At 44.7% G+C, this 26,096-nt stretch overlaps 1 protein-coding gene and 7 non-coding genes across 8 annotated transcripts; all 8 read right to left on the bottom strand.

Moving 5' to 3' along the window:
* Positions 1–17,838: 17,838 nt before the first annotated feature.
* Positions 17,839–21,044, bottom strand: LOC125545155 (uncharacterized). Its single transcript, XM_048709032.2, has 2 exons — positions 20,521–21,044; positions 17,839–18,418 (listed from the first exon to the last, which is right to left on the bottom strand). The coding sequence occupies exons 1-2, from the start codon at positions 20,896–20,898 to the stop codon at positions 18,161–18,163; spliced, it is 636 nt and encodes a 211-aa protein (XP_048564989.1). The 5' UTR covers positions 20,899–21,044; the 3' UTR covers positions 17,839–18,160.
* LOC125549721 (small nucleolar RNA Z122) lies at positions 18,596–18,681 on the bottom strand. The gene has a single exon (XR_007301448.1). It is a non-coding gene; the product is annotated as a small nucleolar RNA Z122 (small nucleolar RNA).
* Positions 18,719–18,806, bottom strand: LOC125549723 (small nucleolar RNA Z122). Its single transcript, XR_007301449.1, has one exon. It is a non-coding gene; the product is annotated as a small nucleolar RNA Z122 (small nucleolar RNA).
* Positions 18,902–18,996, bottom strand: LOC125549741 (small nucleolar RNA Z119). The gene has a single exon (XR_007301464.1). It is a non-coding gene; the product is annotated as a small nucleolar RNA Z119 (small nucleolar RNA).
* On the bottom strand, positions 19,034–19,133 carry LOC125549742 (small nucleolar RNA Z119). Its single transcript, XR_007301465.2, has one exon. It is a non-coding gene; the product is annotated as a small nucleolar RNA Z119 (small nucleolar RNA).
* LOC125549745 (small nucleolar RNA Z119) lies at positions 19,299–19,399 on the bottom strand. The gene has a single exon (XR_007301467.1). It is a non-coding gene; the product is annotated as a small nucleolar RNA Z119 (small nucleolar RNA).
* Positions 19,432–19,531, bottom strand: LOC147980575 (small nucleolar RNA Z119). Its single transcript, XR_015600063.1, has one exon. It is a non-coding gene; the product is annotated as a small nucleolar RNA Z119 (small nucleolar RNA).
* On the bottom strand, positions 19,566–19,660 carry LOC125549746 (small nucleolar RNA Z119). Its single transcript, XR_007301468.1, has one exon. It is a non-coding gene; the product is annotated as a small nucleolar RNA Z119 (small nucleolar RNA).
* Positions 21,045–26,096: the final 5,052 nt, after the last annotated feature.

Here is a 26,096-nt window from a genome sequence, read left to right as displayed (position 1 = left end):
CTACCATTTATTGATCAAATGTTGGAGAGGCTGACAAAGCATACTCACTTTTGCTACCTATATGGATATTCGGGGTTTTCACGGATAGCGGTGGACCAAGAGAAAACTACCTTTACTTGTCCCTTTGTTATGTACTCTTATCGTTGTATGTTGTTTGGCTTGTGTAATGCACATGCTACCTTTCAAAGATGTATGAATGCTATCTTTGCTAATTTTGTTGAAGAGATCATGGAAGTTTTCATGGGCAATTTTTCTGCCTATGGGACTTCTCTCAATGATTACCTTTACAATCCTAATAAAGCTTTGCGGAGGTGTGAGGACACTAATCTCATTTTAAACTGGGAGAGGTGCCATTTTATGGTTAATGAATGTATTGTGTTGGGACATAAAATATCTGGAAAACGTATTGAGGTGGATAAAGCAAAAAATAGATGCCATAGAAAAGCTCCCTTATCCTCGAGACATAAGAGGAATAAGGAGTTTTCTCAGACATGCTGCATTCTGCAGACGCTTTATTAAAAACTTTCCTACTATTTCAAAACATTTGACTAACCTGTTGCAGAAAAGTGTTCCATTTGTGTTTAGCGACGAGTGCAAGGCTTCTTTTGAGAAACTCAAACATGCCTTACTCAATGCCCCCGTTATTATACCTTCAAATGGGGACCAACCTTTTGAAGTGGTTTGTGAGACTGATGGCCATGCATTAAGTGCGGTGTTGGGCCAACAAGAAGGTAACATGTTTATTATTATTTACTATGCTAGTCACACTCTTATGGAGGCTCAAAGAAATTAGGCTAATAATGATAGAGAGTTGTATATAGTGATTTTTTCTTGTGAAAAGTTCAAGCCCTACATCACTGACACCAAAGTCATATTATACACAAATCATCAAGCAATAAAGGAAGTCCTTGATAATAACGATATGAAGCCTCGATGGATGAGGTGGTCTCTTCTTTTCCAGGAGTTTGACAATGAGATATTAGATCGCAAGGAGATAAACGATGCATTAACGAATGTCTCCCTTATATAAGAGAAGAAGGAGTACCAAGGAACAGGAATATGTATCCCATATGGAACGGTGGTGGCGTTGGATCAGGCAACCACCCGTACCTTCGGGGATACTAGGCTCCCGCTTGTTGCATTGGAAGAATCATTCCTCAAACTCAGGGTGAGAGAATAAAGAGATGTCGATTTATTTGATTATACTAATCCTTTGCACCCCAGTAAACTCCAAAATACATCTTCATCGCTTCGTCCCCGAAGAGAGAAGAAACTGGCACAAGGACGTATCTTAAAAACAAGCGATGGAAGAGGCATGGAACTCGCGCAGGTTCTGCTAAAAACCTTAAGTGTTGCTTGATACGTCTCCAATGTATATATAATTTTTTATTGTTCCATGCTATTATAGTATAAATCTTGGATGTTTATCATGCAATTATATATCATTTTTTGGGACTAACCTATTAACTTAGTGCCCAGTGCAAGTTGCTGTTTTTTGTTTTTTTGGCTTTTCAAAAAATCAGTACCAAACGAAGTCCAAACGCTATGAAACTTTTTGATGAATTTTTCTAGACCAGAAGGGACCCTAGAAGCTTCGGGAGAAGACCTGAAGAGTCATGACAGAGCGACAAGCCTACCAGGCGCGCCCCGGGGGGGCGCCCCTGGGCTTGTGGGCCCATCGTGGCACCTCTTGACCTAATTCTAACTCTATAAATTCCCAAATATTCCCAATACATCAGAGAGCCTCCCGAAACACTTTTTCCGCCGCCCCGAGTTTTTGTTCTTCCAAGATCCCATCTGGAGGCCTTCTCCGGTACTCTGCTGGAGGGGGAATCGGTCACGGAAGGCTCATACATCATCTTTGTTGCACTTTCGATGATGCTTGAGTAGTTCACCTCAGACCTATGAGTCCATAGCTAGTAGCTAGATGGCTTCTTCTCTCTCTTTGGTCTTCCACACAATGTTCTCCTTGATGTTCTTAGAGATCTATTCAACATAATCTTTTTTTGCGGTGTGTTTGTTGGGATCCAATGAATTGTCGGTTTATGATCAGATTATTCATGAATATTATTTGAGTCTTTTCTAGATTCTTGTATGCATGATTATTATAGCTTTGTATTTCTCTCCGATCTGTCCGTTTGGTTTGGCCAACTAGATTGATTTATCTTGCAATGGGAGAGGTGCTTTGTGATGGGTTCGATCTTGCGGTGCTCAATCCTAGTGACAGAAAGGGACATGACATGTATTTGTTTCATTATCATTAAGGATAAAAAGATGGGGTTTATTCATATTGCTTCAGTTTACTTTATCTACACCATGTCATCATGCTTAAGGCGTTACTACGTTCTTTATGAACCTAATACTCTAGATGCATGCTGGAAAGTGGTCGTTGGGGTGGAGTAATAGTAGTATATGCAGGCAGGAGTCGGTCTACTTGTATCGGATGTGATGCCTATATACATGATCATTGCCTTGAATATAGTCATAACTATGTGTTTTTCTACCAATTGCCCAACAGTAATTTGTTTACCCACTGTATGCTATGTTCAAGAGAGAAGCCTCTAGTGAAAACTATGGCCCCTGGGTCTATCTTTATCATATATTAAAAACCATAAATACCTTGCTAAAATTTATTTACCGTTATTTTATTTTGTGTTTCTGTTTATCTATCTACCATTATCAGACTTGATCCTTGCAATTAACCGCCGAGGGGATTGACAACCCCGTTGATCGTGTTGGGTGCAGGTGCGTGTTCTTTTGTATGTAGGTGTTTTCCATGACGTCTTGTGCGGTTCTTCTAATGGATTGATAACCTTGGTTCTTAACTGAGGGAAATACTTATCTCTACTATACCGCATCATCCTCTCATCTTCGAGGAAATTCGAACGCAACTCACAAGTAGCATTGATGTATTTAGTTTCATTTTGTTTTCCTATAGAAATTTATTTGTTTTCTGAGTCATACGATCAGCCATACAATCGCTTGCGATTGCGTAAAATGCCATCGTTCGCTCTATATTGCTGGGTGGTTCGGGCAATGGACCAAACGACCAGCCATGTGATTGCACTATGGTCGTATGGAAGGTCGTCGATGGCTCTATCACCCAGAACTAACATTTATCTTCTTGAAAAAAACTCTCACAGGGCGCAGGAAGGTGAACGAGCGCCCATGCGGGCTTCGTCAAACATTTTGTATGAAAGGAACTCGATCGAAGGAATCCATGCGACCCCATGTGCGAGCGTCCACGGTCGTATGGAAGGTTGTCAATCGTTATTTCTTTCCGATCCTTAACAAAATTTCACCCGATTATGTGTGGTTAGTTTCCGGTTCTTTTTAACTTCCTTATCTTGTTAAAACATATGCCCCTAACCTCTTAGATATAGAGCCCTTGCCTGCTTCATCAAAGCTAACAAACCAATCTAGTCAAAGTCTTTTCTAGTTTTGAAGTGCAGGAAGCAATGGTTCATTCATGGGATGAGAGGCAAACCTCCTCTCGAGAATAGGATGATTTAGAGCAAGAAGGCCATGAATCTCCGACAAGCAAGAGGTAGAGGACCCGTCATGTTCGAGAGGGGTCCTCCGAGGAGGAGGAGGAGGATCCTAAAGGGGAAGATCCCTTCGAGGTAGAGGAGGAGGAACAAGAGAAGAAGTCGGAGGCCGTCCCCATTGGATCCCTCGTGGTCATCACCAATAGGAACCGACTCAACTTTGTTAAAGACACTCCAATCATCATAGGTAAGTGTGGTTTTAGCAATTGCACTATCCATGAGCCGATTGGAGAGTCCGAGGAGATCGACCCCAAGGCACGCAAGATGCACACCATCAGTGCATGCATTCAGGAGGGACCCCCAAGGAAGAGGCGCACAACCAATCCTGCACCATCTACACAACCCGAGGAACAAGTCAATAATTCTAAGATTGAAACTAAAATTATGACTGAGAAAATCAGGGAGATGGAAGTGGTGTTGGCTACTAAGAATCGTGAGGCTCTAAACAAGAGCTTGAGGATCATCGCCAACCAAGATGAGACGCTACACATGTACCGTTCTTGTATAACGGACTTGGAGGTCACCAACAAGCTTCTGATTAACGCCCTTACCGGCATCACCACTCCGCCTCCAGATAAGAGCACTTGTATCCATAAAAAGTATACTAAATGAATCCAACCGGCTTAGCACGTTAAGCTTGGGGGGTTGAAGCCCTTTGTATCCCTTATCACTCTCTAGTTACATTTCAGTTGAAGTTTTTGCTTACTTGAATAAATGCAGACAATCATGCTTTTTCTTGATAGAGCGAGGAGTCTTATCCAACGATTCATGGATGTTTAAATGGATGTAGTATTATGATGTTTTGTCTGAAATTTCATTGAATGATAGGTCTTGTTGTATGCTAAATAATTCTGCTTAAAGAGGATGATTATAAGTCTTCCACATCTTTAGTATCGATAGGAAAGAAGAGGTTAACAACTTGATGCGATAAATCACCTTTATTTCAGTTTTTCTTGTAGTTGCTTGGTGAAGTTGGAAAACTCATGATCCGAGCATGCAAAAGAATAAATTGCTTTTATGGTAAAAATAACAATAGAAACAAAAACTGAATGACTTATGCTAACACCCATTGTCAATGCAAAGAATCAATCATATCTCTACATGTCATGCCCAAAATCAGGGAAAAGAAAATTTCAGTGACATGGGATAGGATTGGTTCTTCAAGAAAAACGGGAAGAAGGGAATTGTATTTACTAAACATAAACCGGGGTAACTTGTTTGGCCGAAAGAATGAAGAAATTATCGCTTAGAGTTGAAGCATGTCTTCTTGACGATAGATAGTAAGGTGTGGAAGCCTTCATGCTCATCTAATTAATGCAAAGATAATGTAGTGCAGAGAGGGATCTGTCATATAATGCAAATTCTAAAATCTCATGATGGACTCATTCATTTTCGATATCCATGGCTTATGAAAAGGATGACTTGTCTTCTTACAAGCTGTGGTATTTTTCTCGGGGACGAGCAAACCTTACAGGTTCAGGGAGTTGATGAGTCCAATTTGTGTGGTAATTTTGGTTTTTATTTTGTGCATTTATAATAGGCCTTGCGGAATTTTATTGCGTACACGTACTTCATTTGTTATTTCCGATATCAAAATCTCATGATGGACTCATTCATTTTCGATATCCATGGCTTATGAAAAGGATTAAAGAGGAAGCGATGGTGGCAGCTCCAAAGCAAAAGACGGCCAACCATAAGACCGAAGCGCTCGTATGAGCGGTTGTATCATGTGCCAGGAGAACCACCTCGTCAACTATTTCCACCCCGTGAAATCAGGTCGGGAATAAGATGCCGAAAGACGCTAGAAACTCATCCAGAAGGAGGAACCCTAGCCTCCATATTGATACGGAGGGGGAGCTTACCGAGGAGGAGATCATCATCTTCATCACCATCCACAAGGAGGGCTTCAACATCATCACTGTTGTCATCATCATCATCCACTTCCTCTTCATTGTAACCCATCAAGAACCCTACTGAATCGACTTGAGTGTTACATGTGTAATCCCTCCATGTTCACCATTACCACTTGTATGATGTGTGTTGCCTCCATGTGTGAGTAGTTCATGTAGTTCTCAGGGATAGGGATGAATCCTAGCGTGTAATAGATCATTTGATACTAGGATTTAATATCCTCTTTGCATGTTTATGTTAATGGTCTTCTTGATATTGGGTGAACTCAACCATACAAGGTATGCCAGTTTTGGATGAAAGGTTATTACTATTGGCGGATCGGCTGGTTGCAAAGGTAGGTGGCGTGATAGGCCCTATCTCTCTTCGTCCCGGACCGTTGCGACAGGGGGTAAAACAGAGACCACTTATAGCTTATAGGCTACGTCCATGGGGACCCTTTTTCCCTTAATCACCGTTTGGTAACCAGAGTGGGGAAGAATGGTGGTGGGGTATATGATACGGGGTTGCCGAGTGTATGCACGTGTCTGTATCGACTCTGCCCAAAAATAGAAATATGCAAATTGGCTTAGGAATCCGATGTAGCATTGTGTTTAGGCAACACTAGAGATTCACGCTAGTGGGGAATCCAGACTCCTTGGGAAAGCCTTAATCTCACTTTTCTCGTAGTTTTTACTATTACACTCGCTACACCATTATCTTTACTGCTGCTTTGCATAACTTACAACTTGCAGGCATATTCTTTAAATCTTTGAAGAGACAAAAGATTGATTCATGTGCTCCCAGTGGGATCCATAATCTTACTTCGAAAAAGCTACAACTAAACCTTGTGCACTTGCGGAACATCAGCAAGCATATAATATTAACACATAGTCTTACTCAAAAGTAAATAGAGTAGCTCACAGCCGAAGTATAAAAGTATGAAACGAGATATAAAATCTTTTACAAGCCCATAGAATAATCAAAGATAACACGAGGGCTTGCAATCTCTCCAAGCACAGGAATCCTGATAGTGTTGGGGATCGTAGCAGAAATTCAAAATTTTCCTACGTGTCACCAAGATCAATCTATGGAGAGACTAGCAACGAGAGAGAGGAGTGCATCTTCATACCCTTGAAGATCGCAATGCGGAAGCGTTACAAGAACATTGTTGGTGGAGTCGTACACGCAGCGATTCAGATCGCGGTCGATTCCGATCTAAGCGCCGAACAACGGCGCCTCCGCGTTCAACACACGTACAGCCCGGTGACGTCTCTCGCGCCTTGATCCAGCAAGGAGAGAGGGAGAGGTTGGGTAATACTTCGTCCAGCAGCAGCACGACGGCGTGGTGATGGTGGAGGAGCGCGGGACTCCAGCAGGGCTTCGCTAAGCACTACGAGAGACGAGGAGGGAGAGAGGTAGGGCTGCGCCAAGAGGGAGATCAAATCATATGTTGGGCAGCCCCCAATACCTCAAGTATATATAGGGGAAGGGGAGGAGCTGCGCCCCCATCTAGGGTTCCCTCCCTAGGGGTGGCGGCAGCCCCAAAACCCATCTAGGGTTGCGGCCAAGGGGGGGAAGAGAGGGGGCGCCCTAGGGTGGGCCTTAAGGCCCATCTGGACCTAGGGTTTGCCCCCTTCCCACTCTCCACGCGCCTTGGGCCTTGGTGGCGGCGCACCAGCCCGCCTGGGGCTGGTCCCCTCCCACACTTGGCCCACGCAGCCTTCTGGGGCTGGTGGCCCCACCTGGTGGACCCCCGGGACCCTCCCGGTGGTCCCGGTACGTTACCGATAGCACCCGAAACTTTTTCGGTGACCAAAACGGGACTTCCCATATATATATCTTTACCTCCGGACCATTCCGGAACTCCTCGTGACGTCCGGGACTCCGAACAACATTCGGTAACCACGTACATACTTTCCCTATAACCCTAACGTCATCGAACCTTAAGTGTGTAGACCCTACGGGCTCAGGAACCATGTAGACATGACCGAGACAACTCTCCGGCCTATAACCAACAGCGGGATCTAGATACCCCATGTTGGCTCCCACATGTTCCACGATGATCTCATCGGATGAACCACGATGTCAAGGATTCAATCAATCTCGTATACAATTCCCTTTGTCTATCGGTACGATACTTGCCCGAGATTCGATCGTCGGTATCCCGATACCTCGTTCAATCTTGTTACCGACAAGTCTCTTTACTCGTTCGGTAGCACATCATCCCGTGATCAACTCCTTGGTCACATTGTGCACATTATGATGATGTCCTACCGAGTGGGCCCAGAGATACCTCTCCGTTACACGGAGTGACAAATCCCAGTCTCGATTCGTGCCAACCCAACAGACACTTTCAGAGATACCCGCAGTGCACCTTTATAGCCACCCAGCTACATTGTGATGTTTGGTGCACCCAAAGCATTCCTATGGTATCCGGGAGTTGCACAATCTCATGGTCTAAGGAAATGATACTTGACATTAGAAAAGCTTTAGCATACGAACTACACGATCTTGTGCTAGGCTTAGGATTGGGTCTTGTCCATCACATCATTCTCCTAATGATGTGATCCCGTTATCAACGACATCCAATGTCCATGGTCAGGAAACCGTAACCATCTATTGATCAACGAGCTAGTCAACTAGAGGCTTACTAGGGACATGGTGTTGTCTATGTATCCACACATGTATCTGAGTTTCCTATCAATACAATTCTAGCATGGATAATAAACGGTTATCATGAACAAGGAAATATAATAATAACTAATTTATTATTGCCTCTAGGGCATATTTCCAATAGTCTCCCACTTGCACTAGAGTCAATAATCTAGTTCACATCACTATGTGATTGTAGAGAATCCAACACCCATGGGGTGTGTTCATATCTTGCTTGTGAGAGAGGTTTATCAGTCAATGGGTCTGAACCTTTCAGATCCATGTGTGCTTTACAAATCTCTATGTCATCTTGTATATGCAGCTACCACGCGCTACTTGGGGCTATTCCAAATAACTGCTCTACTATACGAATCCGATTTACTCCTCAGAGTCATCCGGATTAGTGTCAAAGTTTGCATCGACGTAACCTTTTACAACGAACTCTTTTACCACCTCCATAATCGAGAAAATTCCTTAGTCCACTAGTTACTAAGGATAACCTTGACCGTTGTCATGTGATCCATTCCTAGATCACACTTGTACCCCTTGACTGACTCATGGCTTGGCACACTTCAGGTGCGGTACACAACATAGCATACTTTAGAGCCTACGTCTAAAGCATAGGGGACGACCTTCGTCCTTTCTCTCTATTCTGCTGTGGTCAGGTCTTGAGTTTTACTCAATACTCATACCTTATAACACAGCCAAGAACTCCTTTGCCGATCTATTTTTGAACTCCTTCAAAATTTTGTCATGGTATGTGTTCGTTTGAAAGTACTATTAAGCGATTTTGATCTATCCTTATAGTTCTTGATGCTCAATGTTCAAGTAGCTTAATCCAGGTTTTCTATTAAAAACACTTTTTAGAATAACCCTGTATGCTTTCCAGAAATTCTACATCATTTCTGATCAACAATATGTTAACAACATATACTCATCAAAAATTCTATAGTGCTCCCACTCACTTCTTTGGAAATACAAGTTTCTCATAAACTTTGTATAAACCCAAAATCTTTGATCATCTCATCAAAGCGTACATTCCAACTCCGAGATGCTTACTCCAGTCCTTAGAAGGATTGCTGGAGCTTTGCATACTTGTTAGCATCTTTCAGGATTGACAAAACCTTCTGGTTGTATCACATACAACCTTTCCTCAAGAAAAAACGTCGAGGAAATAGTGTTTTGACATCCTATCTGCAAGATTTCATAAATAATGCAGTAACTGCTAACATAATTCCAACAGACTCTTAGCATCGCTACGAGTGAGAAAGTCTCATCGTAGTCAACTCCTTGAACTTGTCGGGAAACATCTTAACGACAGGTCGAGCTTTCTTAATGGTGCCACTTATCATCATTGTCCGTCTTCCTTCTAAAATCCATCTGCACCCAACAGCCTTACGACCATCAAGTAGTTCTTTTCAAAGTCTATACTTTGTTTTATACATGGATCCTCTCTCGGATTTTATGGCCTCGAGCCATTCATCGGAATCCGGGCCCACCATCGCTTCTCCATAGCTCGTAGGTTCATTGTTGTCTAGCAACATGATTTCCAAGACAGGATTACATACCACTCTGAAGTAGTACACATCCTTGTCGACCTATGAGGTTTGGTAGTGACTTGATTCGAAGTTTCATGATCATTATCATAAGCTTCCACTTCAATTGGTGTAGGTGCCATAGGAACAACTTCTTGTGCCCTGCTACACACTAGTTGAAGTGACAGTTCAATAACCTCATCAAGTCTCCACCATCCTCCCACTCAATTCTTTCGAGAGAAACTTTTCCTCGAGAAAGGACCCGTTTCTAGAAACAATCACTTTTGCTTCCGGATCTGAAATAGGAGGTATACCCAACTATTTTTGGGTATTCTATGAAGATGCATTTATCCGCTTTGGATTCGAGCTTATCAGCCTGAAACTTTTTCACATAAGCATCGCAGCCCCAAACTTTTAAGAAACGACAGCTCAGGTTTCTCTAAACCATAGTTCATACAGTGTCGTCTCAATGGAATTGTGTGGTGCCCTATTTAAAGTGAATGCGGTTGTCTCTAATGCCTAACCCATAAACGATAGTGGTAATTCGATAAGAGACATCATGGTATGCACCATATCCAATAGGGTGCAGTTATGATGTTCGGACACACCATCACACTATGGTGGTCCAGGCGGTATTAGTTGTGAAACAATTTCCATAATGTCTTAATTGTGTGCCAAACTCGTAACTCAGATATTCATCTCTATGATCATATCATAGACATTTTATCATCTTGTCACGACGATCTTCAACTTCACTTTGAAATTACTTAAACCTTTCAATAATTCAGACTTGTGTTTCATCAATTAAATATACTCAGCATCTACTCAAATCATCTGTGAAGTAAGAACATAATGATATCCATTGCGTGCCTCAGCACTCATTGGACTGCACACATCAAAAATGTATTACTTCCAACAAGTTGCTTTCTTGTTCCATCTTACTGAAAACGAGGCCTTTCAGTCATCGTGCCCATGTGGTATGATTTGCATGTCTCAAGTGATTCAAAATCAAGTGAGTCCAAACGATCCATCTGCATGGAGTTTCTTCATGCATATCTACCAATAGACATGGTTCGCATGTCTCAATCTTTTCAAAAACAAGTGAGTCCAAAGATCCATCAACATGGAGCTTCTTCATGCGTTTTATACCAACATGACTCAAACGGCAGTGCCACAAGTACGTGGTACTATCATTACTATCTTATATCTTTTGGCATGAACATGTGTATCACTACGATCGAGATTCAATAAACCATTCATTTTAGGTGCAAGACCATTGAAGGTATTATTCAAATAAACAGAGTAACCATTATTCTCCTTAAATGAATAACTGTGTGGCGATAAACATAATCCAATCATGTCTATGCTCCACGCAAACACCAAGTAACAATTATTTAGGTTTAACACCAATCTCGATGGTAGAGGGAGCGTGCGATGTTTGATCACATCAACCTTGGAAACACTTCCAACATATCGTCATCTCACCTTTAGCTAGTCTCCGTAGCCTTTTACTTCGAGTTACTAACACTTAGCAACCGAACCGGTATTTATTACCCTGGTGCTACTAGGAGTACTAGTAAAGTACACAATAATATAATGTATATTCAAAATACTTCTGTCAACCTTGCCAGCCTTCTCATCTACCAAGTATCTAGGGTAGTTCAGCTTCAGTGACCGTTCCCCTCATTATAGAAGCACTTAGTCTCGGGTTTGGTTCAACCTTGGGTTTCTTCACTAGAGCAGCAACTGATTTGCCGTCTCATGAAGTATCCCTTCTTTCCCTTGCCCTTCTTAAAACTAGTGGTTTTACTAACCATCAACAATTGATGCTCCTACTTGATTTCTACTTTCACGGTATCGAACATCGCGAATTGCTCAAGGATCATCATGTCTATCCCTGATATGTTATAGTTCATCACTAAGCTCTAATAGCTTGGTTGCAGTGACTACGGAGAACTATCACTATCTCATCTGGAAGATTAACTCCGACTTGATTCAAGCGATTGTAGTACTCAGACAATCTGAGCACATGCTCAACGATTGAGCTTTTCTCCCTTAGTTTGCAGGCTTAAGAAACTTGTCAGAGGTCTCATACCTCTTGACGTGGGCACTAGTCTGAAATCCCAATTTCAGTCTTTGGAACATCTCATATGTTCTGCAACGTTTCAAAAACGTCTTTGGTGCCACAATTCTAAACCGTTAGTATTATGCACTGAGCTATCACGTAGTCATCAAAACGTGTATGTCAGATGTTTCCCAACATCTACAGACGACGCTCGAGGTTCAACGCACTGAGCGGTGCATTAAGGACATAGCCCTTCTGTGCAGCAATGAGGACAATCCTCAGTTCACGGACCCAATCCGCATAATTGCTACTGTCAACTCTCAACTAAATTTTCTCTAGGAACATATCTAAAACAGTAGAACCAAAGCATGAGCTACGACATAATTTGCAAAGACCTTTTGACTATGTTCATGATAATTAAGTTCATCTAATCAAATTATTCAATGAACTCCCACTTAGATAGACATCCCTCTAGTCATCTAAGTGATACATGATCCGAGTCAACTAGGTCGTGTCCGATCATCACGTGAGACGGACTAGTCATCATCGGTGAACATCTTCATGTTGATCGTATCCACTATACGACTCATGTTTTACCTTTCGATCTTCCGTGTTCCGAGGCCATGTTTGTACATGCTAGGCTCGTCAAGTTAACCTAAGTGTATTGCATGTGTAAATCTGGCTTACACCCGTTGTATGCGAACGTTAGAACCTATCACACCCAATCATCACGTGGTGCTTCGGAACAACGGACCTTAGCAATGGTGCACAGTTAGGGGGAACACTTTCTTGAAATTTCAGCGAGGGATCATCTTATTTATGCTACCATCGTTCTAAGCAAATAAGATGTAAACATGACAAACATCACATGCAAATCATAAAGTGACATGATATGGCCAATATCATCTTGCGCCTTTGATCTCCATCTTCGAGGCGCGGCATGAACACCATCGTCACCGGCATGACACCATGATCTCCATCATCATGATCTCCATCATTGTGTCTTCATGAAGTTGCCTCGCTAACTATTACTTCTACTACTATGGCTAACGGTTAGCAATAAAGTAAAGTAATTACATGGCGTTTTCATTGACACGCAGGTCATAAATAAATTAAGACAACTCCTATGGCTCCTGCCAGTTGTCATACTCATCGACATGCAAGTCGTGATTCCTATTACAAGAACATGATCAATCTCATACATCACATATATCATTCATCACATCCTTTTGGCCATATCACATCACATAGCATACCCTGCAAAAACAAGTTAGACGTCCTCTAATTGTTGTTGCATGTTTTACGTGGCTGCTATGGGTTTCTAGCAAGAACGTTTCTTACCTACGCAAAACCACAACGGTGATATGCCAATTGCTATTCACCCTTCATAAGGACCCTTTTCATCGAATCCGATCCGACTAAAGTGGGAGAGACAGACACCCGCCAGCCACCTTATGCATCAAGTGCATGTCAGTCGGTGGAACCAGTCTCACGTAAGCGTACGTGTAAGGTCGGTCTGGGCCGCTTCATCCCACAATGCCGCCGAATCAAGATAAGACTAGTAACGGCAAGCAAATTGAACAAATCATCGCCCACAACTACTTTATGTTCTACTCATGCATAGAATCTATGCATAGACCTAGCTCTGATACCACTATTGGGGATCGTAGCAGAAATTCAAAATTTTCCTACGTGTCACCAAGATCAATCTATGGAGATACTAGCAACGAGAGAGAAGAGTGCATCTTCATACCCTTGAAGATCGCAATGCGGAAGCATTACAAGAACGCGGTTGATGGAGTCGTACACGCAGCGATTCAGATCGCGGTCGATTCCGATCTAAGCGTCGAACAACGGCGCCTCCGCGTTAAACACACGTACAGCCCGGTGACGTCTCCCACGCCTTGATCTAGCAAGGAGAGAGCGAGAGGTTGGGGAAGACTCCGTCCAGCAGCAGCACAACGGCGTGGTGATGGTGGAGGAGCGCGGGACTCCAGCAGGGCTTCACTAAGCACTACGAGAGACGAGGAGGGAGAGAGGTAGGGCTGCGCCAAGAGGGAGATCAAATCATATGTTGGGCAGCCCCCAATACCTCAAGTATATGTAGGGGAAGGGAAGGAGCTGCGCCCCCATCTAGGGTTCCCTCCCTAGGGGTGGCGGCAGCCCCAAAACCCATCTAGGGTTGCGGACAAGGGGGGGGAAGAGAGGGGGCGCCCTAGGGTGGGCCTTAAGGCCCATCTGGACCTAGGGTTTGCCCCCTTCCCACTCTCCACGCGCCTTGGGCCTTGGTGGGGGGCGCACCAGCCCACCTGGGGCTGGTCCCCTCCCACACTTGGCACACGCAGCCTTCTGGGGCTGGTGGCCCCACCTGGTGGACCCCCGGGACCCTCCCGGTGGTCCCGGTACGTTACCGATAGCACCCGAAACTTTTCCGGTGACCAAAACGGGACTTCCCATATATAAATCTTTACATCTTTACCTCCGGACCATTCCGGAACTCCTCGTGACGTCCGGGATCTCATCCGGGACTCTGAACAACATTCGGTAACCACGTACATACTTTCCCTATAACCCTAGCGTCATCGAACCTTAAGTGTGTAGACCCTACGGGCTCGGGAACCATGTAGACATGACCGAGACAACTCTCCGGCCTATAACCAACAGCGGGATCTGGATACCCATGTTGGCTCCCACATGTTCCACGATGATCTCATCGGATGAACCACGATGTCAAGGATTCAATCAATCTCGTATACAATTCCCTTTGTCTATCGGTACGATACTTGCCCGAGATTTGATCGTCGCTATCCCGATACCTCGTTCAATCTCGTTACCGGCAAGTCTCTTTACTCGTTCCGTAACACATCATCCCGTGATCAACTCCTTGGTCACATTGTGCACATTATGATGATGTCCTACCGAGTGGGCCCAGAGATACCTCTCTGTTACACGGAGTGAGAAATCCCAGTCTCGATTCGTGCCAACCCAACAGACACTTTTGAAGATACCCGCAGTGCACCTTTATAGCCACCCAGTTACATTGTGACGTTTGGTGCACCCAAAGCATTCCTACGGTATCCGGGAGTTGCACAATCTCATGGTCTAAGGAAATGATACTTGACATTAGAAAAGCTTTAGCATACGAACTACACGATCTTGTGCTAGGCTTAGGATTGGGTCTTGTCCATCACATCATTCTCCTAATGATGTGATCCTGTCATCAACGACATCCAATGTCTATGGTCAGGAAACCGTAACCATCTATTGATCAACGAGCTAGTCAACTAGAGGCTTACTAGGGACATGGTGTTGTCTATGTATCCACACATGTATCTGAGATTCCTATCAATACAATTCTAGCATGGATAATAAATGATTATCATGAACAAGGAAATATAATAATAACTAATTTATTATTGCCTCTAGGGCATATTTCCAACAGATAGAACACTCATCCCCCATTGGCATCGAGACACCAAAAAGAGAAAAGATGATGCTAACGCGAGGATCCAAGCTCGAGGAGGGCACTGGCAGCATAATCATCCTCATCCTCAGGGATATAGCAAAGGCGGGGGTTGGAGTAGTTTGTGGCAATATTGTCAACGTCCTCACGACTAGGTGGTCGAGCCTCTCTCTAGTGTTCTCTGCCTTAATTACCTTCAGCTCTCTCCACATCTTCTTCCTGCAGTTAACGTCCCTGATGTGAGGCCTGGCACTGGACTGACACATCTTGAACAAGTTGTTGAACCCATGGAAAAGCATGTTCTTCTCCTTCTTGTTGAACGGAGGAGAATAAGCAATAGTGTGAGCAAAGCCAGTGGGATCATGTGTGATGGCACCTCATGATGAGGAACCACCCACCTTAGTAGCAACAGACACCTTCCTGGGACTGGGCTTCTTATGCACTAAGTGTAGCATATCATCATGCACCTGAGGTCTGGAGTTGGTGAGTCTAGTAGGCAGAGAGATAGGCAACTTCTGCAAAAGCTTATCACAGCCAGCAATCTTGGCCTCAATGAGAGCATGGATGAATAGTGTAAACACAGCTGACTTGTTGTCAAACACAGAAGTCCTCATCTCCTCAAACATGAAATCGAGCACATCGACCTTCTTATCCTCATAGTCATAGACAAGAAAGTCAATAGTGGTGCCCCAAAACTCATCAGACGAACCTGTCTTGGGGGACAAGGAGTTCTGGAAGATCTGACAAAGAGTGTCATATTTGGACAATAGCTCCCGGATATCGCCAACATCAGTAATAGGAGTCCCCTCCTTATACGCAAAAGCAAGATCCCTTCTGTGACAGAAGTGTTGAAACATTGTGCCATAGCCCTCCTGAGGCTCAGAGGAGAACTAATACCCTGTGATAGTAGTTAAGTCAAATTTGGATGCCCTCAAAGTAGCACCCTGTGAGCGCCACACAAATGAACGATTAGATCTCCTGTCAAATACACGGTGGCATAGAACTATAGTATAAAGAACCTCATTGTAAGCCTTGTTGAACTACAAAAAGCGAAGCAAATCCATGCTTCACAGAACATGATACACATCAGGAAAAAGATCAGTGCGAGTGCTGATGTACTCCATATCCAGACTGCGTTGGGGAGCTACCTTGTGCTTCTTCACTCTTAGAACCTTCTCAAAAGTGCGGTGTTGAAACACTTTGGTCTTGTACCTGTAATATATGTTGGTTTGGTATTCCTGTTATCAAGTGAATGTGTGCCGTGAGATATGATCTCTGGGCTGGCGCACATCACAGTCAATTGAATGAATTTGTGTGTGACGGTGTCGATGCCAAAGATGATGTTGTCGAAGCTATAAAAGTTGGTGCGTCCAAACAGGTTTGCTAGACCCGTGGACATGTCGGGACAAAGGCACGCATCGGTGTTGTTACTTGTTAGTACCAAGTGTGCGTAGATGGGGACCATCATGAATTTACACCATGTTCGAGGGACTAGCAGAAGAGGCCTCTGAAACAGTTGTGGTGCAAAATGCCATGTGGGTAGAAGATGATGACGTTTCCCATGGTTCTCCAAGTAGATGAACTAGTCTGTGAAGAGACAATGACGCTAGCGAGGAGCGTGTATTGGAAAAATAAGGAGGTGTTTTCCATGGAACTCGAGGTAGCTTGAAGGGCCACATTGGTCGCCTAGAAGCACGGTGGCGGTGTGCAGGGGTGGGGATGTAGACTATGTGCGGCAACACTACGAACCGAGGGAACAATGTAGCTGCCGCTCATGAGTCGGTGCTTCGATTTGTGATAAGCTCCTTACTCCTTCATCCAATTCCTTCCAATCTACATAACTGTGCTTTGATTCGTGATAAGCTCTACACAAAAACAATGCACGTCGATGTTGTGATTCCACTCCCACGATCGGTTACTAGTTTCGCTTACTGTAATTCTTCAATTTCATGTTCATGTTTGGGTCTTTACGATAGGCCGTTTGAAATTTCCTTTGAGTGGCTTCCCCTCACCATTCCACACAATTTTCTTGTTGTAAGTTTTTTGTTTCGACAATTGTAAACTACTAAATCTATATCTCCTACGAATCAACATATGATTAAATAGTTAAGAGGGCAGTGATATTTTCAGTCCACCAAAATTCAAATCCTAGATTTGAGATTGATGCTCGCATTTTTTCAAACACCCCAGCCGCCACGACTGCATCTAGCAGACGGCCTGGTGACAATCGCGATTGAAACAAAGGACGAAGGATTGCCTTTTGCGACTGTAGAAGAATTTCTGTGGATTCCTCCAGTGCACTCGTGAACTCTACATGAACATGCCGGACGCTTCGACAGTACCGGCCCCCTGTCTGGCCATTTTGCGTCCTAATTAACATCCATTTATTTTATCTGTGTACCCCGAGCTCTCGAATCTCCAATATACAAGAGCAGAACGAGTACTTTGGTTGAACGCCTGCAATAGTGGTAGAGTAGCAAGCAGAACGGGATTACGAAATCATGAAGCCAGAGCTAACAGCCATGACACTAAGCGAGCAATGGCACTGTGATAGAATTAATTTAATGTTATCAGGCTTGTTGAGGGAATCCAAAGAATGTGTAAGTGCCAATAGCAGCAAATGTTTTCTAAGCGCTCAAACAAAAATAGTACCAAGAGAACTGTAGGTCAGAGCAGAGACAACAGTAAAATAACAGCAAGCTAGTTCAAGAGAAATATCATGAAAACAAGATTCAGAACAGAGCATCCACATTCCACAGGTTTTAATCAGAAGCTACACAAGCATATAACAAGCCCCATATCTAATGCTCATACAGAAGTTCCCCGAGGCTGTTAATCAACATCAGCAGTATGCACTAACAACTAACATGGGTAGACTCAAGTTCGAGCTGCTACACCTACCACAGATGTCCTAAAGCTACAGCATTTACCAACAACCCTCTCCGTGAGGATTATTTTCCTTCTTGGCCCAAGCAGAAAAGATACCAGATCAGCAAGAACAAATTGACTATCGCTTTGATGGAGGCTTCTCATCATCATCACCATCATCATCACCGTCATCATCATCTTCATCCTCCGCGCCAGACCTCTTCCTCTTCGAAGAGGATTGCGCCTTGACAGAATCCTCACCATCCTCAGCATCATCATCCTCAATCTCCTCGTCCTCAGCACCATCACCATTTTCTTCTGGCTCAAAGTCACTGGAATGCTCTTCGTCTTCAGCACGGCCAAGCGGCTGCACCAGATATTCAGTTCCTAGCTCCTCCTGCCACAAACAACAGTGCAAGGGGGTCCAAATTAGTTTGACTGATCACAACGATGCTAGTTGACTATTATAGGAATGTTCATCACAGTTGAGAAGGGCAAACCAATTATTTGGTGGACAATCAACATAAATCAACTAGTGACAGATCAATATAAATTAGTAACAGTTTAACTAGAGTTTGGGATCAGACTGACGTGCAATTTCTCATCATTCTGAATTATCCATAAAGGACATCTGAGATGAAATAATCATCATTTCCCAAATAAAAGTGGATACTACTAACAAATTAGTAAAAAACCATAGGGGATCAGACTGACGTGCAATTTGTCACCATTCTTTTAAAAGCCCATTTAGGACATATCTGAAGAATTAATCATCATTTCCCCAATGAAGGTAAAACAAATTGACACAACAGCCAAGATAGCAAGCATAGCCTACATACAGCTTCTCACCAGTAGCCCAAAAAAATTCTACCTAGTAGTGCTTTGGATCAGATAGGCAAATCAGTAATTTTGCAACACATGGAGAGCTCTAGGCTCATCCTCAGAAACAGCCTCTGATATTCATCATCTCCTAGGCAAAATAGAAGAGAAAATATAAAGTATTTGAATGGTAATTTGGATCAGATAGGCAAATCAGTACTTTTGCAACATAGGTAGAGCTCTGAGCTCATCCTCAGAAACAGCCTCTGATATTCATCATCTCCTCAGCAAAATAAAGAAAAGAAAATGAAAGTGTTTGAATAGTAAGTTGGATCAGATAGGCAAATCAGTTATTTTGCAACATAGTAGAGCTCTGGGCTCAACCTCAGAAACAGCCTCTGAAATTCATCATCTCCTTGGCAAAATAAAAATAGAAAATAGAAAGTGTTTGACTAGTGCTTTGGATCAGATAGGTAAATCAGTTATTTTGCAGCATATGAAGAGCTCTAGGCTCATCCTCAGAAACAGCCTCTGATGTTCATCATCTCCTCAGCCAAATAAAGAAAATGAAATGAAAGTGTTTCACTAGTGCTTTGGATCAGATAGGCAAATCAGTTATTTTGCAACATAGGAAGAGCTCTAGGCTCATCCTCAGAAACAGCCTCTGATATTCATCACCTCCTCAGCAAAATAAAAGAAATGAAAATGGAAGTGTTTGACTAGTGCTTTGGATCAGATAGGCAAATCAGTCAATGTGCAACACAGGACAAGCTCTAGGCACATCCTCAGAAACAGCCTCTGATGATCCTCATCTCCAAGCACACATGGAACAGCGCCAGAAAGAAGGCCTACTACCAAATCTGACAGATCTACACTAAATAATTCGCATATATAGGTGTATTTGGATCTGAGTGAGAAACAAGAACTAGGCCTACTATCAAATCTGACAGATCTGCACCAAATTGGGTGCATATCTAGGTGGCTTTGGATCTGAGTTGGAAATAGTGAGATTTCCTGCAGACAAGATACCTTGGAAGACCGCAAGGCAGATCTAGTACAGTAAGATAATTCATAGATGGCATATCATAGCCCCATCTCTATTGTGTGGCCTATAGGTTAACAGCTCAGATGGAAAACCATCCCTAAACAAGGATTTTTTTTTCTTTTAACAACTAAATATAGCAAGTATATCGAAGGGACATATACTTTGTCCTTGACTATTCTCGGAAAAGGGACGTGGTTCTGATCTGATGGGCTACACTGCAGACCACACAACAACGGACGGCCGGTGGATATGCCAATTGAATGTCAACTACCACACAATGGAAGGACAGGTAAAGGTTGAACGGTATAGCAGAGTACAGTCGACAAGATCTAAACGAACACAGAGCAGAAAAGCCTGCAGGTTGAGCAAAAGAAAAAAAATCCCAATTTCTAAATCTATCTAACTAGCCAGATGCAACTGTCATACTTACTTTTTACAGATCTAAAAATATTAATCGACAGCCACGAGAAATCCGGTTTCTTTGAGGAAAGCATGTATCAACAAGATCTGAAGACAGATCTGGAATTTCTCTAGCATAACGAAGTATATGTTCATAGAGTAAACGTAACCGAAAGTACTGAGATGGCACATATTTTAGATGCCAACAAAATTACAAGACGATGAGAAATTTATACCTCAGGCTCCTCCTCCTCGTCGACTTCGTCGTCGTCCTCCTCGTCATCATCGTCGTCGTCGTCGTCGTCGTCATCGTCACCACCCTCCTCTTCGTCGCCGCCGTCGTCGTCCTCATCGGAGATGTCGACCACCTGCTGCGGCGCCGACCCCTTTTCCTCACCCTTCACCCCCTCGTCATCGTCATCTTCCCCATCGTCGTCGACTTCGTCGTCGTCGTCGTCGCCATCAACCGCCTCCTCCTCTTCATCTCCCTCGTCGTCCTCACCCTCATCATCCACATCCACCACCTCTTCCGCCGACTTTTTGGCGGCGGCCGCGGCGGCCTTGATGCGGGCGATCTCCGCCGCACGCTCGTCGCCTTCAACCGCCGGCTTCATCTCCTCCACTCTTCTACTACACACGAACTCTCGCGAGAAAATTTCTCCTCTGGTTTAAGTTGGTGTTGTGGTTGTGGAAAATTCAGGGGAAATTTTGGGCGATTTGTAGCCGGCGGGGAAGAACAAGAGGGCCGAGAGGCCTCTAGGTTTGGGCGGATGGGCCAGCGCAGATCCTGGTCGTTGGGTACAAGAACAGGCACGCGGATCCATGACGTGGCGGAGGATCGGACGGCTGCGAGGGATTTGTTCGTGGGTGGTGAGAGCTCGTGAGGTGGGGGGAAACGGCTAGGGCTGACGGCAGCGTAAGGATTTGGACGCGACTAACGCCAGAGCGACACTAGTGTGCTTTGGGCCAAAAACCGTCGTTCTTTAGGCCCATCCCATAGATGGTTGCGTTACACACACGTAACCAAAAGTTAGCCCACTCAGCAAAGGAAATTCCATTGCAAGTCCCACCAAACGGGACCTCCTGGGAACAAAATTTTGAAATTCTGAACATTTTCAAAAGTACACTTTTTGAAAAACATGAATAAAAATTGAAATTCCAAAAGGCGAATAAAGTAAGAAATTGTGAACAGAAATTGAAGATTTTGACCACTTTTTGGAAAAAGTGAACAAAATTTGAAGTTCTAAACACTTTTTTAAACAGAAAGTGTTTTTGAAAGCATGAACAAAAAATTAAATTCCTGAGCATTTTTATGAACAAAATTTGAATATTTGTGGGTAAAATTTGGAACAAAAGATTGAAATTCCAAAAAATGAAAAAACATAAACTTTTTTAATTTCAATTTTTTTAAAATATTTCAAACATTTTTTGCAAATTGAGAATTCATGAAAATAAAAAATGATAAATAGAAAACCAAAAAAACTAGAAAAACAGTTAAAAATAAACCTGACATTAAAATCCATGTTCAAGAACCTTCTAGAAGGTCCCCAAAACCGATAGAAAAAACGTAAACCTGTCGTTGTGCTAGCTAATGGTTTGACCTATTCTGTCGCTCGGTCACTCCTCTCCATATGAAGGGTCGACACTTTGTCACAACCAAATAGGGTTCTCCTACCAAACCTCATCTCCTTTTTTTGACACCTTAGGGTTTCTTGTTCCTTTCACTCATCGTTGATCGATGTTAGGACCTTTCTTTACCCCTTATCTGGATCCTTCTCTGTTTGTTTCGCTCGGGCTGACCAAAGGGAGATCTGGTACCCTTTATTGCCTTAGTGGTCTAGGTTGCGAAGGATTAGCATGGGATGTCTCGATCTAGTCTCCTTCCCGCCAGTAGCTCCCATGCATGGATCATCTGAAGTTCTTGAGCCGGCACATGAGCCTGACGTGCAAATTTATGACATCCATGACATCTGCGAACTATGACCTCTACATCTGCATGAGATGTTAGCCAGTAAAATCCATGTCGAAAAGCCTTCACGACCAGAGACCTTGAGCCGGCATCATGACCACAATTGCCAGAATGAATTTCATTGAGAATCTCATGGCCTTCCACAAGAGAAACACAATGCTGAAAAACACTTGTAATACTTCTCTTGTGTAACTCGCCATTGACTAAAGTCATAGACTTAGACCTCCTAATAATCTGACAGGCGATGATTTCCTCTTCAGGGAGCTCGCCACAAGTAAGATAAGCCAGGTAAGGTATTGTCCAATATGGTGTCGTGGGGAAAGATGCAACAAGAGCTGCCTCTGGGACAGGAATAGCAACGTCTTCCTCCGTTGGTAGTTTGACCGACGAGTTATGCAAAACATCCAGGAAATTTTTTGGTGGAACGGGCTTGCAATGAGATCCCAGGCGAGACAACGCATCTGTTGCCTCATTGAGCTGGCGGTCAATGTGATCAACTTGGTATCCTTTGAAATGACCTGCGATGACTGAGGGAGTCCTGGATTAGGGGTGTCCGGATGGCCGGACTATACCTTCAGCCGGACTCCTGGACTATGAAGATACAAGATTGAAGACTTCATCCCGTGTCCGGAAGGGACTTTCCTTGGCGTGGAAGGCAAGCTTGGCAATATGGATATGCAGATCTCCTACCATTGTAACCGACTTTGTGTAACCCTAACCCTCTCCGGTGTCTATATAAACTGGAGGGTTTTAGTCCATAGGACAACATACGCAACAACAATCAGACTATAGGCTAGCTTCTAGGGTTTAGCCTCTCCGATCTCGTGGTAGATCTACTCTTGTACTACCCATATCATCAATATTAATCAAGCAGGACGTAGGGTTTTACCTCCATCGAGAGGGCCCGAACCTGGGTAAAACTTCATGTCCCTTGCCTCCTGTTACCATCCGGCCTAGACGCACAGTTCGGGACCCCCTACCCAAGATCCGCCGGTTTTGACACCGACATTGGTGCTTTCATTGAGAGTTTCTCTGTGTCGTCGCCGTCAGGCTTGATGGCTCCTACGATCATCAATGGCGATGCAGTCCAGGGTGAGACCTTCCTCCCCGGACAGATCTTCGTCTTCGGCGGCTTCGCACTGCGGGCCAATTCACTTGGCCATCTGGAGCAGATCGAAAGCTATGCCCCTGGCCGTCAGGTCAGATTTGGAAGTTTAAACTACACGGCTGACATCCGCGGGGACTTGATCTTCGACGGATTCGAGCCACTGCCGAGCGCGCCGCACTGTCACGATGAGCATGATCTAGTTCTGCCGCCGAACAGTGCCCTGGAGGTCGCACCCGCATCGGCTTTGACCCTTAATTCAGAGCCAACTACGCCGATCGAGGATGGGTGGTTGGACGCCGCCTCGGGGGCTGCGATCCCAACGGCGATCGAGCCGAACACCAGCCCCGCACTCTGCGAGACTCGTGACTCCAAGGAGCCGGACTCCTCTCCGGACTCCGAACCCTTCGCGCCTCTGCCGATCGAATCCGATTGGGCGCCGATCATGGAGTTTACTGCCGCGGACATCTTTCAGCACTTGCCCTTTGGCGATATTATGAAATCACTAAAGTCTCTCTCTTTATCATGAGAGCCCTGGCCGGACTACGGTCAGCGAGATTGGGATACGGACGATGAAGAAATTCAAAGCCCACCCACCACCCACTTTGTAGCCAATGTCGACGATTTAACCGACATGCTCGACTTCGACTCCGAAGACATCGACGGTATGGACGCCGATGAAGGAGACGATGAAGAACCAGCGCCTATTGGGCCCTAGAACGCCACATCGTCATATGACGTATACATGATGGACGCACCAAAAGATGACGACGAGGAGCGGAAGGATGCACCGAAGGCTTGTTCCCTCGAAAAGCAGTCAAAGCGGCGACGCAAGCGCCGCCCCAAATCCCGCCTCGACAAAAATAGCGATCACACAGACCTAGCGCTGGAGCAGGGCGAACCGCTGTCGGACAACGGCAATCCGGATAATCAGACCGAACAAACAAATCCTATCAAGGATAATGGTCCGGACGACATTACGCCGGACAGGCACCCGGAGCAGCAGACTGCCCGTAAAAGGCTTGTTGCCACCGCGAGGAGTCTGAAAAAGCAGAAGCAAAGGCTCAAGGCCGCGCAAGACACACTCCAAATCAGATGGAGTAAAATACTCAACATAGCAGCAAGGTACGGCGACAATCGCCCCTCCAAGAGCTACCCAAAGCGGAAGCTGCTACCCGAATTCGATGAGGAGGCCTCAGACCCCCCACAACCAAATATCAAAGCAGCCACCTGGTCGGATAGACGACCCCTCTACCAACACAGAGCGGTATACAACGCCGCTCACAATACAACACGCGACCCATGCGAGGGCTCGCACCCAAAGGACGATGCAACAAGATCCATCTATGGACCACGCAAGCGCGCCCTAGCATACAATGCAACACAACAAACATACGAACAACGCGGTACACCCAGCTACAGGGGTGCCGCACACCCCCTATGTTTCACCGATGAGGTGCTGGACCATGAATTTCCAGAGGGATTCAAGCCCGTAAACATAGAGGCATACGGCGGAACAACAGACCCTGGGGTCTGGATTGAGGACTACATCCTTCATATCCATATGGCTCGAGGAGATGATCTCCACGCCATCAAGTACCTACCCCTCAAGCTCAAAGGGCCAGCTCGTCACTGGCTCAAAGGCCTCCCCGAAAGCTCCATTGGAAGTTGGGAAGAGCTCGAAGACGCCTTTCGGGCAAATTTTCAAGGGACTTATGTCCGACCTCCGGATGCGGACGGTTTGAGTCATATAACTCAACAGCCCGGAGAGTCAGCCCGAAAGCTTTGGAACAGGTTTCTTACTAAAAAGAACCAGATTGTCGACTGTCCGGACGCCGAAGCCTTGGCAGCTTTCAAGCATAGCGTCTGTGGCGAATGGCTCGCCAGACATCTCGGCCAAAATAAGCCGAGAACGATGGCCGCATTAACGAACCTCATGACCCCTTTTGCGCGGGTGAGGACAGCTGGCTAGCCAGATGCAGCACCAACGACCCTGGTACATCTGAAGTTAGAGATGAAAACGGGAAATCACGGCGCAACAACAATAACAAACGCCGGAATAAAGAAGACAGCACGAAGGGCACGGCAGTAAATGCCGGATTCAAAAGCTCTCGGCCAGGTCAAAAGCCGCCCCCTAAAGGCACCAGGGATGAACTGTCCAGCCTCAACAAAATTCTGGACCAAGTATGTCAGATCCATAGTACCCCTGGTAAACCTGCTAATCATACCCACAGAGAATGTTGGGTCTTCAAGCAGTCCGGCAAGCTCAACGCCGTACATAAGGGGGAGGATACACCAAGTGAAGACGAGGACGAGCCTCCCAAGAAAGACACGACGGAACAAAAGAAATTTCCACCATAAGTCAAAACAGTAAACGTGTTACACGTGATCAAGGGAAAAAACAACACGGCACTCCTAGGAAAATATACCCAAGTGCCTGTCACCGCAAAGTCCTGCCACTGGTCGTCTCAACCGATCACTTTCGATCATCGCGATTACTCAGCAAGTATCCGACACGCAGGATGGGCTGCCCTGGTATTAGACCCAGTAATTGGCGGATATCACTTCACATGAGTCTTGATGGACGGCGGCAACATCCTAAACCTAATATATCAGGATGCAATCCACGGGATGGGGTTAGACCCAACACAAATTCGCCATAGCAATACTACCTTTAAAGGAGTAACGCCAGGCCCAGGGGCTCGTTGTACGGGCTCCCTCCTACTACAGGTTATATT

This window comes from Triticum urartu, chromosome 3A, assembly GCF_056163025.1.
Source record: "Triticum urartu cultivar PI428250 chromosome 3A, HENAU_Tu73, whole genome shotgun sequence".
NCBI lineage: Eukaryota > Viridiplantae > Streptophyta > Magnoliopsida > Poales > Poaceae > Triticum > Triticum urartu.
The sequence above is the reverse complement of the archived record's forward strand: the minus strand, read 5'-3'. Positions and strand labels throughout refer to the sequence as shown.

What these genes read in the sequence shown, in the direction of transcription:
- LOC125545155 (XM_048709032.2), bottom strand. Translation starts at nt 20,898, where the DNA reads ATGAAGCCGGCGGTTGAAGGCGACGAGCGTGCGGCGGAGATCGCCCGC. An exon ending in ACGAGGAGGAGGAGCCTGAG is followed by an intron (nt 18,419 to 20,520) that starts GTATAAATTTCT and finishes TGTTTGTGGCAG; the next exon opens with GAGGAGCTAGGAACTGAATA.